This window comes from Myxine glutinosa, chromosome 1, assembly GCF_964187855.1.
Source record: "Myxine glutinosa chromosome 1, kmMyxGlut1.1, whole genome shotgun sequence".
NCBI lineage: Eukaryota > Metazoa > Chordata > Myxini > Myxiniformes > Myxinidae > Myxine > Myxine glutinosa.
Window position 1 is genome coordinate 446,170,818 of NC_136261.1, and position 17,582 is coordinate 446,188,399.

Consider the following 17,582-nt stretch of genomic DNA (forward strand, 5'->3'; position numbering starts at 1 on the left):
CTTCTACCGACTCCTCTCTGGCCTTGCCCCCCCCCCCAGCTCTCTCTGGGCTCTGTCCCCCAAATATTCCTACAGGTCGCACAAGATCTGCCTGCAACCCTCTTATGGTTAAACTGCCAAAATCAAGACTTTCTGCTCACCTTCACTCCTTCATTCCTCTTTTCTCCCGCCTCTGGAACAAACTCCCTCACTCTCTTCAATCCCACTCCACCCTCCAGGTCTTTAAAACAGCTGTTCACCACCATCTCTTATCCTCCCCCATCCAAAACCTTGATCTTTTCGACCCCCGCTAATTTCGGTCCCCTTGTGATTTATACCTCTCCCCCCCCCCTCCCCCTTCCCATTCCTCCACCCCCCAAGCCCTCTCCCTCCCACACTTCTCCCTGCTCTCAAATGTTGTGGTTGTGTGCTTCCCCTTCTCTCCCCATCTTGTCTTCCGCTCCTTCTTTTTGTATATTTTGTTTGTCTGGTTGATTTGTTTGTGAAATAAATGTTAGCTCTTCCACGAGCCTCGATTCAGTATACAAAAAAAAAAAAAAAAAAAAAGAATGTTAAGGAGGAGATCATGGAATGTGTAGAAACAATGTGGAAAGATCGGGATGACACATGGCAGGTGCAGGTGGAGAGCATATGAGCGATGAAAGTGGACCACGACGAGGTGAGGCTGTGTGAACTGGGGCGAATTCATGGTGTGAAAGGGTGTGTGCTGAGCTTGGGTGGAATACCGAAACTGGGTTCCTTGGAGTGTCGAGCCTGAGTGTAACTGAATGTGTGCAGCGAGCATGCAGAGTGGAGTGTATGAACTATCAAGAGCACAGGTCATGCACCGATTCAGACGGGGGTAACCGTTAGCTTGACTGAGGGGAGGGGTGAGGTTACCGAGCGGAAAATATTTTAAATGCGAGTATGTTCTCGTCCTGTTTGTGGGAGATTAAAAATAACAAGTTTGTAATCCCTACCTGTCCAAGGGAGGTCACATTTCAAGGTGCTGCTGTGACTGTGTCTTAACGGTCCATTCCCGGCAAAACGCATGAATGCAGATGATTGAAAATTTTTTTCCAAGAAATGGTGTGTGGGTGAGTGTGCGTGGCATAAATGGTGCACCCGGCACAAATGGCAAATTCAGCTGCGGGATCTCCACGGAAAGGCTCATATGTAAAGTAGTGTGTAAACTATCATGGAGTGACCCATGTGTGCAAATGGAGTGAGATTGACTGTGGAGTGCGTCGTGTGAATAAATGGTGTGCGATAAATTGTGAGATGGCCGATGTGCGCCTATTTATGTTAAGTCTTTGGAGGTTCCACAGCATGAGCAGTGGATGTCGAGAACACGTCCGGGTTCCCCGGAGGAAATCCGCCGAATGTCAGTGCGAATATTTAAATTAAATGGCAGGTTACAGATGTGCCGCCGAACTTTTCCACAGAAGGAGCTTACATAGTATAGTATATTTTGTGAGGAAGTGGCTTTAAAGCTGGAACGCCGGAGCAATCGCTGCTGTTTGAATGTGTTGGGCACCCGAGGAGAAGCTGCCTACCTGTTCAGGCCATGGAAGGATCGCCTGCCGAAATCAATTGTGTTGCCAGGTTTGACGGTCTCAATCGGTGTCAGTAGTTGCTTAACATCTCTTCAGGCCGCAAACCTATTCACGGCACGGCGACCTGCGGGTCCAGAGGTCGGGGAGATTCCGAGAAGTCCCACTCGCTACGCACCCCAAACCCCGCATCTGCAACAATATTTTCTCTCTGTTTGCTGCTTGGGAGTCAAACAAACTTGAAAATCATTGCAAACCGGAAAAGTATTGTTTATAATGACATCATAAATGAGACAAACAACAGGCACAAATAACTAATGTAACAGACACAGTGCAACGCCAGTAAATTCCAGAAAAGTTTTCAAATAAATTTTACAATCTTTATTTTATGTAAATTGATTTAAATACTTGAACACTATTGAACACAAATCGCCTTCTTGTTACTTCTGCTATGTTCCAGTTTAGCAGGACTTGGACATGTTAAATAGGGTGGTGTATAACGGTGATGTAGAAAACTGCTTCAATTGTGCTAAACATCCGGAAGTTTTCTTTTTAATAATCTTTAACTTCATTATTAGTTCACCTGGAACGAAGTGGCGCGTCAGCAGTCCGTCCATCCGTCTGTCACTCCGTAAACACTTGCAACCTCTTCTCTGAAACCGCTGATGGGATTGTGACCAAACTTGGCACAAATGTTATTTGTTACATTGTAACTAAAGTTTGTTCATGGCATTAAAAAAAGGAAAGTCGGTGTTGAAGGGGTCCACCAGGGATCAAAGTGGGTTCAGGTTTTACCCCCCAAAATAGATGTTTTCCGCACTGAAACTGCACACACGATTTCAATGAAACATTACCACAACCTTTCCCACCCATGCTGTACCAAAGATTGTTCACGGCATTTTTAAAAATCGGGATCGAAGATAATCTATGGGGGGCAGGAGGATTGCCCCGCCAAAAGTTTTTTGTTTTGTTTGTTTAAAGTCTTATGATTATGTGACTATGATTGTACATGCTGCCCTGTCTTTAAGCATCCATGGAAATTGGTTAAAAATGCCATGATATGGTTTAAAATACCTTTAGTCAGTGTAGTATACTGCTTTATTCTACCACATGAGCTGCCAGGGGTATTTCCCCAATGTTTATATTTAAATTGAAGTATACATTCCATGATGTAACATGTTCTATGAACTCTCAAGATGGTTCTCAATCCCATTTCCTTGTAAAAGACTGATGCCTATTTGTACACAGGTGATGTCCAAGCTGTACATGTGGAAGGCAGACAACACAACAAGGATTCATCTGTCACAGAAGATTCAAAATGTCAAATGTCATCATGACATGAAGACTCCCTTCCTATAAAATACAAGTGCATGTCTGGGCCTCACAACACCAAGATTTATATTAAATTAAAGAAACACAAAAAGGTTCTAGAAAGGCGAATACGTTAGAAGTGTAATGTGTGCAGAATGGATTTTGTTTCGGGTAACATCAAAATACACATGAGAATCCACACTGGAAAACACCCCCACAAGTGCTCTGTCTGTGATAAAGGTTTCCTGAGAAAAAGCCATTTGAAATTACATATGAGGATCCATACAGGAGAGCGACCCCACAAATGCTCAATATGTGATAAAGGTTTCTCTCAAAATGGCGATTTGAAATCGCATATGAGGATCCATACAGGAGTGCGACCCCACAAATGCTCAATATGTGATAAAGGTTTCTCTCAAAATGGCGATTTGAAATTGCATATGAGGATCCATACAGGAGAGCGACCTTACAAATGCTCGATATGTGATAAAGGTTTCTCTATAAAATGCAGTTTGAAATCACATATGAGGATCCACACCGGAGAGCGACCTTATAAATGCTCGATATGTGATAAAGGTTTCTCTATAAAATGCAGTTTGAAATCCCATATGAGGATCCACACCGGAGAGCGACCCCACAAATGCTCAATATGTGATAAAGGTTTCTCTCAAGCCACCCATTTGAAATCACATATGAGAATCCATACAGGAGAGCGACCTTATAAATGCTCGATATGTGATAAAGGTTTCTCTATAAAATGCAGTTTGAAATCACATATGAGGATCCACACCGGAGAGCGACCTTATAAATGCTCAATATGTGATAAAGGTTTCTCTGAAAAAGGCAATTTGGAATTACATATGAGGATCCATACAGGAGAACAACCTTACAAATGCTCGATATGTGATAAAGGTTTCTATGTAAACAGCCATTTGAAATCACATATGAGGTTCCATACAGGAGAAAAACCTTACAAATGCTCGATATGTGATAAAGGTTTCTCTCACAACAGCCATTTGAAATTACACATGAGGATCCATACAGGAGAAAAACCTTATAAATGCTCGATATGTGATAAAGGTTTCTCTATAAAATGCAGTTTGAAATCACATATGAGGATCCACACCGGAGAGCGACCTTATAAATGCTCAATATGTGATAAAGGTTTCTCTGAAAAAGGCAGTTTGAAATTACATATGAGGATCCATACAGGAGAAAAACCTTACAAATGCTCGATATGTGATAAAGGTTTCTCTCGTAGCAGCAGTTTGAAATTACACATGAGAATCCATACGGGAGAAAAACCTTACAAATGCTCGATATGTGATAAAGGTTTCTCTACAAAATGCAGTTTGAAATTACACATGAGGATCCATACAGAAGAAAAACCTTACAAATGCTCGATATGTGATAAAGGGTTCTCTCAAAACAGCCATTTTAAATTACACATGAGGATCCATACAGGAGAAAAACCTTACAAATGCTCGATATGTGATAAAGGTTTTTCTCGTAGCAGCCATTTGAAATTACACAGGAGGATCCATACAGGAGAAAAACCTTACAAATGCTCGATATGTGATAAAGGTTTCTCTCGTAGCAGCTATTTGAAATTACACAGGAGGATCCATACAGGAGAAAAACCTTACAAATGCTCCATATGTGATAAAGGTTTCTCTATAAAATGCAATTTGAAATCACATATGAGGATCCACACCGGAGAGCGACCTTATAAATGCTCGATATGTTATAAAGGTTTCTCTGAAAAAGGCAGTTTGAAATTACATATGAGGATCCATACAGGAGAGCGACTTCACAAATGCTTGATATGTGAAAAAGGTTTCGATCATTGTGGCCATTTGAAATCACGTGTAAAGATCCATAAAGGAGAGCTGAAATCTGACATACCAGGATATGAAAAATGAGGTAAAGTGAATTTCGAAATTGAAGAAACCTGAAATTTATCAATGAAAGTTGGAGCAACAGGGAATCTGGATGATCAAGCAAAACCATAACAGTACTTAAAAAGCATTCTGGGGGAATATCATGACAAACAAATGACAGTGCAGGCTGTCAGAGGTTCAGTGAGGATTCTAAAACGAGCCCTTGGAGCAAATTTTTGAGAATGAAGTTTCACAAACTGGTTCATGAATCATGATCCTTAATTGAAAAAGGAGGTGGAAATTTTGTGTTCTGGGAGAAGTTTTTTTTTTTTTTCTCTTTTTTGATTGTGACTAGTATTTTGGAATTTAGTTTTCTATCTGATTTAGTTGTTTTTCTGGTCCCATTTTGATTATGCTCAGATGGCATCTTTCCATGGCAGTTTGAACATCAATTTTTACTCAATATTTGCAGTTGTCCATGTTTCATTGCCTCGTGTGACATGGGGAGAACACCCTTGATGTAAAATTGTTTGTCAAAAGAAGACTCCTGCCTATGTTTTTCATGAAACTTGAATTTGTGAAGGGTTTCTCAATAAAGAGAGCTCCTAAAAGCACAAATGCACTTGTCTGTGTTATTGGGAATACCAGCGTGACTTAGCGTGTCTGCGCACCTCACTACATGTCGTTTCAGAGAGATAGGCATCTTTGCCCATTTCGGTGTCTTTTAGGTCTTTGGGGACTTTTTGGTCTTTGTTGTCTTCGGGGGATTTGGGTTTTTTGGGGGTCATCTGGGTCTTTAAAGGTCTTTTTGGGGTCTTCGAGGTCCTTTGGGTCTTTCAGATATTTTGGATCCTCTGGGCCTTTAAGGGTATTTTGGGTCTTTGGGGTCTTTTTGGCCTTTGGTGTCTTTGGGGTATTTTGGGTCATCTGGGTCGTTAAGGGTCTTTTTGCAGTCTTTGGGGTGTTTTGGATCCTCTGGGCCTTTAAGGGTATTTTGGGTCTTTGGGGTGTTTTGGGTCTTCGGGGTGTTTTGGGTCTTCGGGGTATTTTGGATCTTCGTGGTGTTTTGGGTATTCAGTGTTTTGGGTCTTCAGGGTGTTTTTGGGACTTTGGCATGTTTTGGGGTATTTTGGGTCTTCAATGTCTTTTTTTTTCGACAAACAGGGTTGGCGGCAGGAAGGGCATCTGGCCGTAAAACATTGCTTCAAAAAGGGGACCAAAAAACAACAACAACAATGGTCCCCGGAAAAGGCCAACCCCCGCTTGTGGGGAAAAATGGCCTCTAAAGGTGGAAATGTCTTTTGTGTAGTTGGGGTATTTTGGGTCTTTGTTGTCTTCAGGGGCTTTTGGGTCTTAAGAGTCTTTTGGTTCCTCTAGGTCTTTAAGGGTCTTTTGGGTCTTCAGGGTGTTTTGGGTCTTCAGGGGTGTTGGTGTTCTTAAGGGTCTTGGGGAACTTAAAGGGTTGTCAAAGGTCTGAGGGGTCTCAGCAGTCCAAACATAATTAGGTGGGTGTTAATTTTATTTGAAAAATCAGAAGACGTTTAGGTCGCATATAAACAAACATACATAACACCATAACCATATAAGTTTGCTCCATAATAATAAGATGTCATGGCACATAATCTATATATATATAACACAGTTTGTGTGTGTGTGTGTGAGGAGAATAGAACCATGTTCCACACCTTGAGTTCAAGAGATAACAAGATTTAATGATGAACCAATATCACAGCGCTGTGGAGGGTGTAAGAGTCATACCATTCACAATTGAACAGCATGGCCACATACACTCCTAGAAAATTGGCATCCCAGAGTTTCTTTATATACACAGAATTATACAAAAAATCTCCGCTGAAAAATGAGCATGGACAAAGGAAAACTGGCTCGACATCTCCCACCGAAACCCTATCTTCTTTGGCATGGGGAGAAAGAGCACAAGAGCACCGTGACATTCTCAAAACTTATCTTCCATGTTGGCTTTTGTTCAAGGACAGACAGACGCGTTTTCACGAGGGGGTCTAACAGAGCAAGCGGTTTCACTATCTTTCTACATTTTTTGGCACAGTTGGACAATAAAACATAGTTCAAAACAAGAGGGAACATAGTAAGCTTAATCCTTTTCACAAAGCAACCACTATTAAATACAAACCACAATTACATAAGGCACAATAAAAGGCATGATCTCGACATTCCCCCATTTGGTCTCTACGAGACTACGTATCACAGAGACCAGGCCACATCGGCTTTATTTGCAAAGCAAAAGAGAATAGTGTTATATGTGGCCACATCGGGCTTTATTGAGTGTTGTATGTGTGTCCTCCAAGGGCATGCCACGCACATAAAGTACCCCGCATGCACGCTTGAAAGGTGTGTCATGTTGTGCGTGTTTGGAACATGAAGGTCCAAAACATGAAGATCTATTAACTTTTCAGATCCGCAACGAAGGCGCCTGGTCCGGCCAAGGATGTTGCCCGGGGGGGTCTGACAGCCCACCCTTGGAGCAGCGTAGGTGCGGCTGAAATCCCCCCCAATCGAAGGGCTCCCCGTCCTCGCACAGACCCGGTCCTTGCCGATCTTCGAAGTTAATCGACGTCCATGCTGTTGTTCTGAGGAATACATAATGTAATTAATATCTTGTGTCACGTGTTCCTGGTCAGAGTACAGAGCATTACAATTCAAAGTAAAGAGAGACTTCCTTTTGTGTCAAAGACGTTCATGGACGCATAATCAGCTTGTGGAACCAGAGTATCAGTGTCAGGTCCTTTGGCAGCCAGACCCAGCATTGCAGTCAGATCCATAGTCGAATCAAGCGGAGATGTGCAGCTGTGTGCTTATAATACATAAGAAGCATTAGCCAATTCCCGCAGGGGATTTACAACAAAATCATCACAATAAATCAAATAAATCAACAGTCTTCTGATGCGCCGGTCACATCGGCATCGCCCAGGGGCTCGTTCAGGTCGACGGCCTCGGCGGTCAAGATCATGGTCTTCCGACGGCGGTTTCTTCATCGTCCATCCTGAAAAATACTTTCTTACACACACCATGATCAAATTCCTAGCCCCCCGTCCCACCAATTGGCATTTAGTTACCTCATCTCTCAGATGGTTGGCTTATTCATAGCCGCATTTCCTGTGTCGTGTCTGGAAATTCAAATGCCATATTTACTTTCACCAATTTCCGAAAATACCTTCCTTTTAATCATCTTCCCTACATCTAATAATACATGATTTACCAACCATTTCCCCCCCAACCATAATCGGTCAATGGAAATAATCGGTATTCTCCCCTTCAAAATTTCACTGTTATCCTATCAATACCTGGACATTTTTTCCCTTCTTTCCTAGATACGCGAATTTCACACCAGTATATACCCACTGGAAAAATTATCTGAAAAATAACGAAATCGTCTCCAAGTTCTCTAGCTAATCTCCATCCGCAATCACCAACTTTACCCTCCTGTGCATTTTGCCTTAGGTTTTAGAACCTAGAGTCTACCAAAACAACAACAACTAGCCTCCCAAAGCCATTTCCCTGCAAGAGCGGGGGTTAGCCTTGCGGTCCCCATGACAATCTTCTTCATTTTGCTCTATCACCTCCCTTTGAGCAATAATTCAATTGATGTGATTCCCACATACCTGGTGGAGTTCTGTTCACCTGGTCTGCAGAGCCGTGATCCAATCTTCACCAGCCCCCAATCACCTCCTCGATTGGGGTCATTCTGCATGTAGCAATCTAACGCAACGTTATTAAACGAAATTCACAACTTTACATTCATTGGTCCCCCCAGTGCAAGCCAACCCCTTGTATCACCTTCTTATCTCAAAAACAACAGTCCATAACTAACCACTTTCCTTTATTTCCTGTCTTTTCCATTAACTTTTTACAACCTTTTCCGCTACTTCCTCAACAATTCCTGCAGTCACCTGTCATTGACAAATAATCCATCTGATTCGACTTTCCAATCCAATCATCTTTGCACTTTCCACGACCTTCTTCACACTTCCTCCCAAACCTTTCCTTCAGACACAACCCACATGAGTTATGAATACAATTTCCCCTTTCAGGCACGTGTCTAGCCACTCACAAAGTGTCCACAAGACAACGTATTCATATTTCACACCTCGGACCAGCCAGGGGTCCCTTGAGAGATGCATCCTCAGGTTAAAATCACCTCAGCTCTTGAGAGCTCAATTTTGTTCCATGGCCTATTCTGACCCATCTTGGCCCACCACCACCTCTACCTTCTGCCAAGCAAGAGGCAGGAGCATCATTACTCCATCTTCCCTCTGCCCACCATAACTGGCAGACAGACAATGGCGAGCCACAAGCCCCAATGTTCTTAAACAGACAGATTCAACAACTCTACAATAAACAAACTCCTCAGCCCCCTGAACACCACCACCCAGTCATTCACAATAGACAACTGCATCTCGTTCCTTTCATTCTTCCAACGCAAAATTGAAAACATCTACAACAGCTTGACCACCGCCGCACCTGCTCCCCCTCAAACCACCTGTTCAACACTGCATTCAACATTTAACCCACAGCATCTAACCCCTGACTATCTCCTCTCCTTCTCCCTCCTTTGTGCTTTGAATATTTCCCTATTGATTCTTCTTTTTTGCAATTGTTTTTATGTTTTGCTATGCATTATGTTTTGCACTCTGTCAAAGCGTCTTTGGGCTTCCTGAAAAGCGCTATATAAAATAAATGCATTATTATTATTATTATTATAAGTGAATTCATTTTCCCAGAACTCATTCCCCTTTCCAACCAACATTTACACCTAAGCTTTAGGAACATGCCTTGTTCCAGGTGTGTGCGCATCCACATCCTTAAATTGGCCGACCCCCATTTGTATCCCGGCTGCCCCACCACCTGGAGCATGGTTACCCCCCAAAATGACATTGCACGAACCCTTTCAATACCTGTCTAAACCTACTACCATTTAACGACGCTTCCCCATACACTGTTATGGCCCCATCTGGATTTTTCAATCTTTATTTCAATTTAAATTCAACCCGATTTCCTCCAATTCCTCCCTATAGCATCACATGCACCTGTTACAGTGAATATATTTCCCCTGCCCACTCCCCTTACTCAGGAGCCATCATTTTGATAAAATCATTTGAAAAATAGCCAATGGCAATCCATTCTGTTCAGATTGCGTGCTCCCAACAGAATACTGGATCCCAACCTCCAACCAAGCCACTGTTTCTCCGAAACAGCTCCAATTTTTTTCCTTTTCCCCCCGCACACAAGTCAGTCCAAGCCAGCAACTGTACACAAAGATATCCCAGCACGCCGTGACCTTCACACCCCCACCAAGCTAGCATTCCCAAAAACAAACCCATGTTGTCTTTTTTTCCAGTCATACAAACCAAAGTACACTTTTGTTTGCACATGTACTTTAACCACGATTATATGAGACTCAACACCAGGACTGCTCCGTGGAGCAAGGCACCAGAGACAACTCCCCTCTCCACCTGGACTTACCCCAGGTAGAATTTGGCTACCTACAGAGAAAGTACTTGCACAACACATTTACAAACCAATTCGTCCGCTCGTTGTATTAGGGGACATCTCGAATGTTCTACCACAATTCACAGCAGGTGACCAGCCACCTGCCCTTGAAGTCCTTCTCAGTCATCTTTCCCACGAAAATGTAATCGATTTGTCTGACGCACCACGTCTGTTCAGCAAATTTTTGAGACACCCAAGCATGTCATAACACATGGGCTGTCCAATTCTGAAATCTCACGAAACCTTTTCTGAGGGTCAAATGTAACAGACAGACAGACCGGCAAATAGGCAGGGGCAAACCCCGAGACCCCAGACACCATCACCACACACATACCCCGCATCACATAGGAGTATCAACATTTGTCATAGGAGTATCAGCTTAAAATATCCACCCGCTCTGATCCTCCAGAGCTGAGGAAACCAGCCAACCTGAGCCGGACAGCAAATGCCATATGTCTTCGTCTCAAATCGAGGGCAAAATTTTCACAATGGCAAACAATTAATATATTGTCCACATTCATCTTGGTCACCCCAACCCATCCTGGCTCTCCCCAAGAGCTCCGTGTCCGGACAGACAGACAGATAAACAGACTGGGTGAAACCATAACCATCCATCCTTCCGATTGGACTCAGCACACATGCCGCCCGCTCACCAGTCATGTACACTCAGCACCCATAAATGGCACACGCCAGCATCACATGTCATTCTTACCTTTATTCAACGCATTCCGCAATCCCAAGTCAAATCCCAAAACAAATTAAAACAGACGTCATCTTAAAAAATACAACTTGCCTCTGCAAGAGGGGTCTCACTAAAATCCGAAATGGAGCGAAATGGACCTCAAAATAACCAATAACTTCCCCCACAGCCTTCCTAGGGAGGCGTGCTCTATCATGCAGCACCCTTTACCTGGTGCACACCTTCCGCACACACTCGTCGTTCGCACACTCCATTCCAGGTGTGCATTCCTTCTCACCTGCCACAACCAACTCGTACTCCGTGCCACTCTCAGCACCTTCCCTGTGTCTTTGCACCAATGCATCTCCAGGATGCATTACGCAACCCATCCACACATCATTCGCACGGTGTGAGCCACATCATATACCGACAGTTGAAACCTCGACCGTTTTCATCCCTCGGATGAGCGTTCGACCCACATTATCTTCTCCAATACTTTCCCCCATCCGCCTGTGGGGCAGCTTGTCTCGCATTATCTGCCCTGAGACCTATATGCATTTTCATAACTAAATCATACCACCATCGCTTGCCTGGAAAGCCGTTGTCCGGCGCATTGATCAACACAAATGTGCCGATGCATCGTCCAGCTGCCATTCCGCATCACATCCGTACCTCGGTCTGGTAACTGCCATTCTCTATTTCATCCGCTGTAGACAACCTCATTCACCTCATTCAGAGAGACCTCATCCACACTATACATCATTCATTGTATGGACAATGGACAAGAACAAGACTTCCTGTTGGCACCGGAAATTCATTATTGTCTTGAAATCCTACATTCAACAACGTCAATCGCCTCATTTAATATACTTCGCGTTACTATCAACGTTAATTCAGCATTCCTCTTATAATTCCATTATCAAACAATGTATTCCTCATGATATTGCATGGCAGGATTCACAGGCGACCACTATACCGACATGGCGCATAGCACACTGCATGAAGCACCTTGCTGGCAAGGCATGAACGACTCACGTGTAGGAAAGTTGAAGTGGCCCACAATGCATTTGGGCACACATCCTCCAAGCAACCTCATAGCAGGGTTCTCCCCCGTACTCACGCATCTTCCTGTTCCATAATGCGCCTTTCTCTCCAGACGGCTCTCCCACACTCGTCCGTCTTAATCCCAACTGCACCTGTTCACAGGATTTTTGGGTCTCTCCCAATCTTCTGCTTATCTCGCCGGCCTCCATGCTAGCCGGGCTGCATCCCCATGCGGCAACTCCGCACGTTATTCTTTCCCTCATTTTCAGTTTTTCATAAAGGTGCAACCACCCGATGCGGCTGGTTGCATCATTTTCTTACCTGGCTCATTTTAATCCTTTATTCGCCTGACTCGGCCACCCGAATGCGTCGAATACACGCACTCCGTCTCCAGAACTCAAATCATTCTAGTTTACTTCAGATTGAGTATTACTCCGACATACCTTAATCTCCCTTAAGATATTTAATTAACGTGCACGGAACATTTTCCCGTCCATGCGCCCAGGCGGTCGCTCCCAGCGCACGGCAGCACGACCCCCATTTGCAAGAAGCAGCTCGTGATGCGTACAAGGCGCAAGGAAGCGCCCCGAGGCCATCCACCGAAAAATCCTGCCTTTTAATTTACCGCGCCGATATTTCCCTAATCCGGTCCTCCCGCGGCGCTAACTCGCGGTCAATGCTTGTATAGCGCTTCTAACTTGTCTAACTTATCCTGGCCATCCTCCTTGGGTCCCCTCCGTTAGTCCGCAGCCAATACTTTCTCTGGTTACTATCAACCCCATCAACTCCATCTTGTCTCTAGACTGCCCTGCCTGGGAAGTTCTTGGCTTTACCAAGAAGTCCCCCCTTTTTGCTAACTGACCCCCATTTCTTGGTTCATCAATAGACGACTTGTTACCCGAGCCAAATAGGCCTGTACTTACACACCAGATTCCAATTTGTTCGTGATCCAAGCACGGAACGACGAAATGGAAGACAGACAGCCTGGATGAGTAAACGGAGCTCAATTTGGAAAGACCCCTCAGTATGAAAGCTCACGTTAATCGAATCAGTGTTGGCCAGCCTCTCCGCTGTCTCCACAGGGTCTGCCTCCCAAATATCGCTCAGAGTCGGATCCCACTCCTGACACCAAATTGAGGAGAATAGAACCATGTTCCACACCTTGAGTTCAAGAGATAACAAGATTTAATGATGAACCAATATCACAGCGCTGTGGAGGGTGTAAGAGTCATACCATTCACAATTGAACAGCATGGCCACATACACTCCTAGAAAATTGGCATCCCAGAGTTTCTTTATATACACAGAATTATACAAAAAATCTCCGCTGAAAAATGAGCACGGACAAAGGAAAACTGGCGCGACATCTCCCACCGAAACCCTATCTTCTTTGGCATGGGGAGAAAGAGCACAAGAGCACCATGACATTCTCAAAACTTATCTTCCATGTTGGCTTTTGGTCAAGGACAGACAGATGCGTTTTCACGAGGGGGTCTAACAGAGCAAGCGGTTTCACTATCTTTCTACATTTTTTGGCACAGTTGGACAATAAAACATAGTTCAAAACAAGAGGGAACATAGTAAGCTTAATCCTTTTCACAAAGCAACCACTATTAAATACAAACCACAATTACATAAGGCACAATAAAAGGCATGATCTCGACATGTGTGTGTGTGTGTGTGTGTAATGTTACCGATAGACTCCTAAATGGAGAGGCTCACATGCTTGATATTTGGCATAGACATGGCCATTGAGCCTGGGAAGAACATGGCCTACCTAAAAAAAAAAATTTCATCATATTTTTTTACCATATTTTTACCTCAGCGCATTTCAGTGAGGAATATTATACACGGAATCTGAGCCGGTGGCAGAGCAGCACGCTGATTCGCTCAGAGCAATCACGTGATGTTCCATCCCCGCCACCAGACCATTGAACATAAAACACAGTTTGTGTGTGTGTGTAATGTTACCGATAGACTCCTAAACGGAGAGGCTCACGTACTTGATATTTGGCACAGACATGGCCATTGAGCCTGGGAAGGTCATGTCCTACCTAAAAATATTTGACGAGATCCATATTTTTTATTCATATTTACCTCAGCGCATTTCAGCGAGGAACATTATACACGGAATCTCAGCATGTGCCAGAGCAGCTCGCTGATTCGCTCAGAACGATCACGTGATGTTCCATCCCCGCCGTGATGTTCCATGTTGACGCATCCCGTTCAACCAGACCATTGAACGGAAAATATATCGAATAAATGACCATTGCTATTCACACCACATCGGTGGAGATGCAGCTACCGGGCGCCATCTTGGTTGGCACTCAATGCTGGGCGATGGTGATTTCCGTCACACGTTTGCACGTAATTCAGAGTGAAAAGCGATTGTGTTTTTTCACCTTTTGTGTGATCGTGTTTTGTGTCGATTTTGTGTGATATGAATTAAACGTCTTTGAAACAGCTGTGAAACGTCTTTCCACAACCCTTCCGTAAACGATTGGAGCAGTTTATTGCCGCTCAAAATGGCATTTTAACAGTTGTCTGGCTTTTAAAATCTGGGACACGTTCAAAACAAACGGGATCCGCGAAGCGAGTTGGTCGAGTCGTGCTAACCAAGATGGCGACACGGCGGCTACACTTTTCACGGAGTATGAGCATTCTATATATTTTCAATTCAGTGCGCCAGACTCGCTCACGTATTTGATTTGTGGCATAGACATGGCCATTGGGCCTTCACGGTGTAATTTGTGTGAGGCTTTTGTCCGAGTGAGCTTGTCGAGAGGGCGAATGTAAGGGTTGAGAATGTATGGGTCTCCCTTCCCCCTCCCGGCAACGCCGGTACTGGAGGGCGTCACAGGATCGGTGAGTCTCCAAAATCCACTTCGTGCTGTTGTCGCGAAGATGCTGGACGATGTCGCGATTGTTGTGCTGCTCTCCTACCATGAGAACTGCAACATAATTGTTGACTGGCCCTCCCCTTTCTCCCCTCTCCCCACTCCCTCCCCCCCTCTCCCTCCCCTTCCCCCCTCCCCCCTCTCCCTCCCCCCCCCTCCCGCCTCTTCCTACCCCTCCCCTCCCCCTCCTCCCCTTCCCCCACCTCCCCCCTCCCCTCCCCCCTCCCATTCTCCCTCTCCCCTCTCCCTCCCCTCCCCTCCCCCCCTCTCCATCCCCCCCTTCCCCTCCCCCTCCCCCCCTCTCCCTCCCCTCCTCCCTCTGCCCTCCCCTCCCCCCCTCCACCCTACCCCCTCCCTTCCCCCTACACCCTACCCCCCTCCCCTTTCCCACTCCCCTTCCCCCCTTACCCTCCACCTTCCACCCTTACCCTCCCCCTTCCCACACCTCCCCCCTCGCCTCACCCTCCTCCCCCTCTCCTCCCCCTCCCCCCTCCTCCTCCCCCTCCCCCTCTCCTCCTCCTCCCCCCTCCTCCTCCCCCTCCCCCCTCTCCTCCCTCCCCCCCCACTCTCTCTCCTCCCCTCCCTCCCCTCCTCTCCCCTCCTCTCCCCCCTCCTCCCCCCTCCATCCTCCCCCTCCCCCCCGTTCCCCTCCCCTCCCCTTCCCCCTCCCCCCGTTTCCTTCCCCTCCCCCGCCCGGCAATGCCGGGTACTTCTGCTAGTGATCAATAAATTTATCAGTCAGTGGAGAGCTTGGAGTTGTCCATATCCCCATAAATAATCCTGATCAAACCGAGAGTTGTTCACAAAACCAGTTGAAAGCTTTGAATGACATTTACCACAATGGCAAGACTGCACTTTATGTCATCACTGATTACTGCCAAGCAGCTCAGTTACACAGGTCCCAATGTGGATGGCCACACAGCTGGTTGCTGTAACATTTTTTTCAACATCAATGTTAATGCATTGCTAATGGTGAAAATATCTGTGAACACCGACTTCCAAAGAAGAGGAGAGGGTAGCGAACGCCTCTCCCTTCTCCCCCCCCCCCCCCCCTAAAAGGTTGAGATTCAAGTCGATGTGGCCACTGGCCACACCAAGCTAAATAATTATTCCAAAAATATAAATTCCAAAAACAGATCCCTGCAATTACAGACCAATCATCTTCCTCCCAATCATCAGCAAGGTCATGGATTCCATCATCACTTCCAACATTAAATCCTTCTTCTTCTCCAATGGCTTGATCTTAGATCATCAATATGGATTCAAACCAGGCCACTCAACTCTGGACATACTGCTTCGGTTGTCTCAACAATGGACGGATGTCCTCAATGCCAGACAGGAAATCGGAGCCATCTCCCTTGACATATCTCGTGCCTTCGATATGGTCTAGCATCCTCACCATGCTCACCAAACTCCTGTTATAAGTGTTATAGTATCCATGGAAATCTCCACGCATGGCTCACAGATTTTCTTCTGTCACATTCAATGTCTCTTTGTTCGTCAAACAATACTCTTTGTCTAACGTTTTAAATCCCCACCCCGCCCCCCCCCCAAAAACAAACAAAAATAATAATAACCAAAAACATTTATTTTCCTTTCTCCAAGTGTGCTTTGTCTCATCCTGTACTTTCTGTCCAGGTGTGCTGTTCGCCCCGCCCCCATTATCTCCTTGCCAACCACCTTTTGCCCTGTTCACATGGCTCATGGTGGTCCCTCTCAGCCCTCCCCCCGTTGGTACTTTGTGCATATAAGATTGTTCACGGTTCTATTTAAATATTATTTAAATATGTTTAAACTTTCCCCTTCAGTGTTTTAGTTAGTGGTATATTACAACACGCTGTTTTTCTTCCTATTTAAAAGGATTTTTTCAAATTCCTCTCCATCTCATTCCACGTCAAAAAAAAAGAAATTCAATCTCTTATACGTCTCCTTCACGACATTGTCTAAATTCACATTCATTCCACCTCTCCTCCATCGTTCTGAAACGGATTGCTAACTTGAAAATCACAACAAACCCAATTTGTTATCAATGTTCGTCTTTCATTAATCATCCACTTTCAAAACTCCCCTCTTGCCCCTCCCCTCCAAATCCCCCCCCTTGCACCTACACTCCAAAACTCCCCCCTTGCCCCTCCACTCCTACTACTCCCCCCTTGCCCCTCCACTCCTAAACTCCCCCCCTTGCCCCCTCCACTCCTGAACTCCCTCCTTGCCCTTCCCCTCCTAAACGCCCCCCTTGCCCCTCCCCTCCAAATCCCCCCCCCCTTGCCCCTACACTCCTAAACTCCCCCCTTGCCCCTCCACTCCTAAACTCCCCCATTACCCTTCCCCTCCTAAACTCCCCCCTCACTCCTCCCCTTCAAAACTCCCCCCCAACCCCTCCCATTCAAATCTCCCCCCATACCATTCCTCTCCAATTCTCCCTCCTCCCCCCTCCTCCTCAAAGCTGCCTCCTCCCCACTTCGTCTCCCTTCTATCTCATACCTCCACCCCCCCCCCCCCCCCAACCTTCTACTTTCCTCTGCCCTCCCTCAAACAACCCCTCACTGTGCCTCGCCCCTTCACCATCAAACCTTTCATCCTCCTCATCCTTCCTTTTCTTGGAACTCTTCTGTGATCTCTGACACACGATCAACTGCTCTCCCTACCTCCCCCTCTCATCCTTCATCTTACCCTACTCCTCCCCTCCCCTGTCCTGTACCCGATGCTCCCC

General features: G+C 45.5%; 2 protein-coding genes across 2 annotated transcripts in view; one reads left to right on the forward strand and one right to left on the reverse strand.

Annotated features, from left to right (window-relative positions):
- LOC137417338 (uncharacterized) overlaps window positions 1-5,341 on the forward strand; it is a 187,302-nt gene extending 181,961 nt beyond the window's left edge. The window contains exon 3 of the mRNA XM_078770797.1: window positions 2,781-5,341. Within this exon, the coding sequence (XP_078626923.1) occupies window positions 2,999-4,765 (1,767 nt within the window). The 5' untranslated portion in view covers window positions 2,781-2,998 and the 3' untranslated portion in view covers window positions 4,766-5,341. The remainder of the gene's footprint in view (window positions 1-2,780) is intronic.
- LOC137418556 (E3 ubiquitin/ISG15 ligase TRIM25-like) overlaps window positions 1-17,582 on the reverse strand; it is a 1,139,870-nt gene that overhangs the window by 588,674 nt on the left and 533,614 nt on the right. The gene's annotated exons all lie outside the window — the stretch shown is intronic.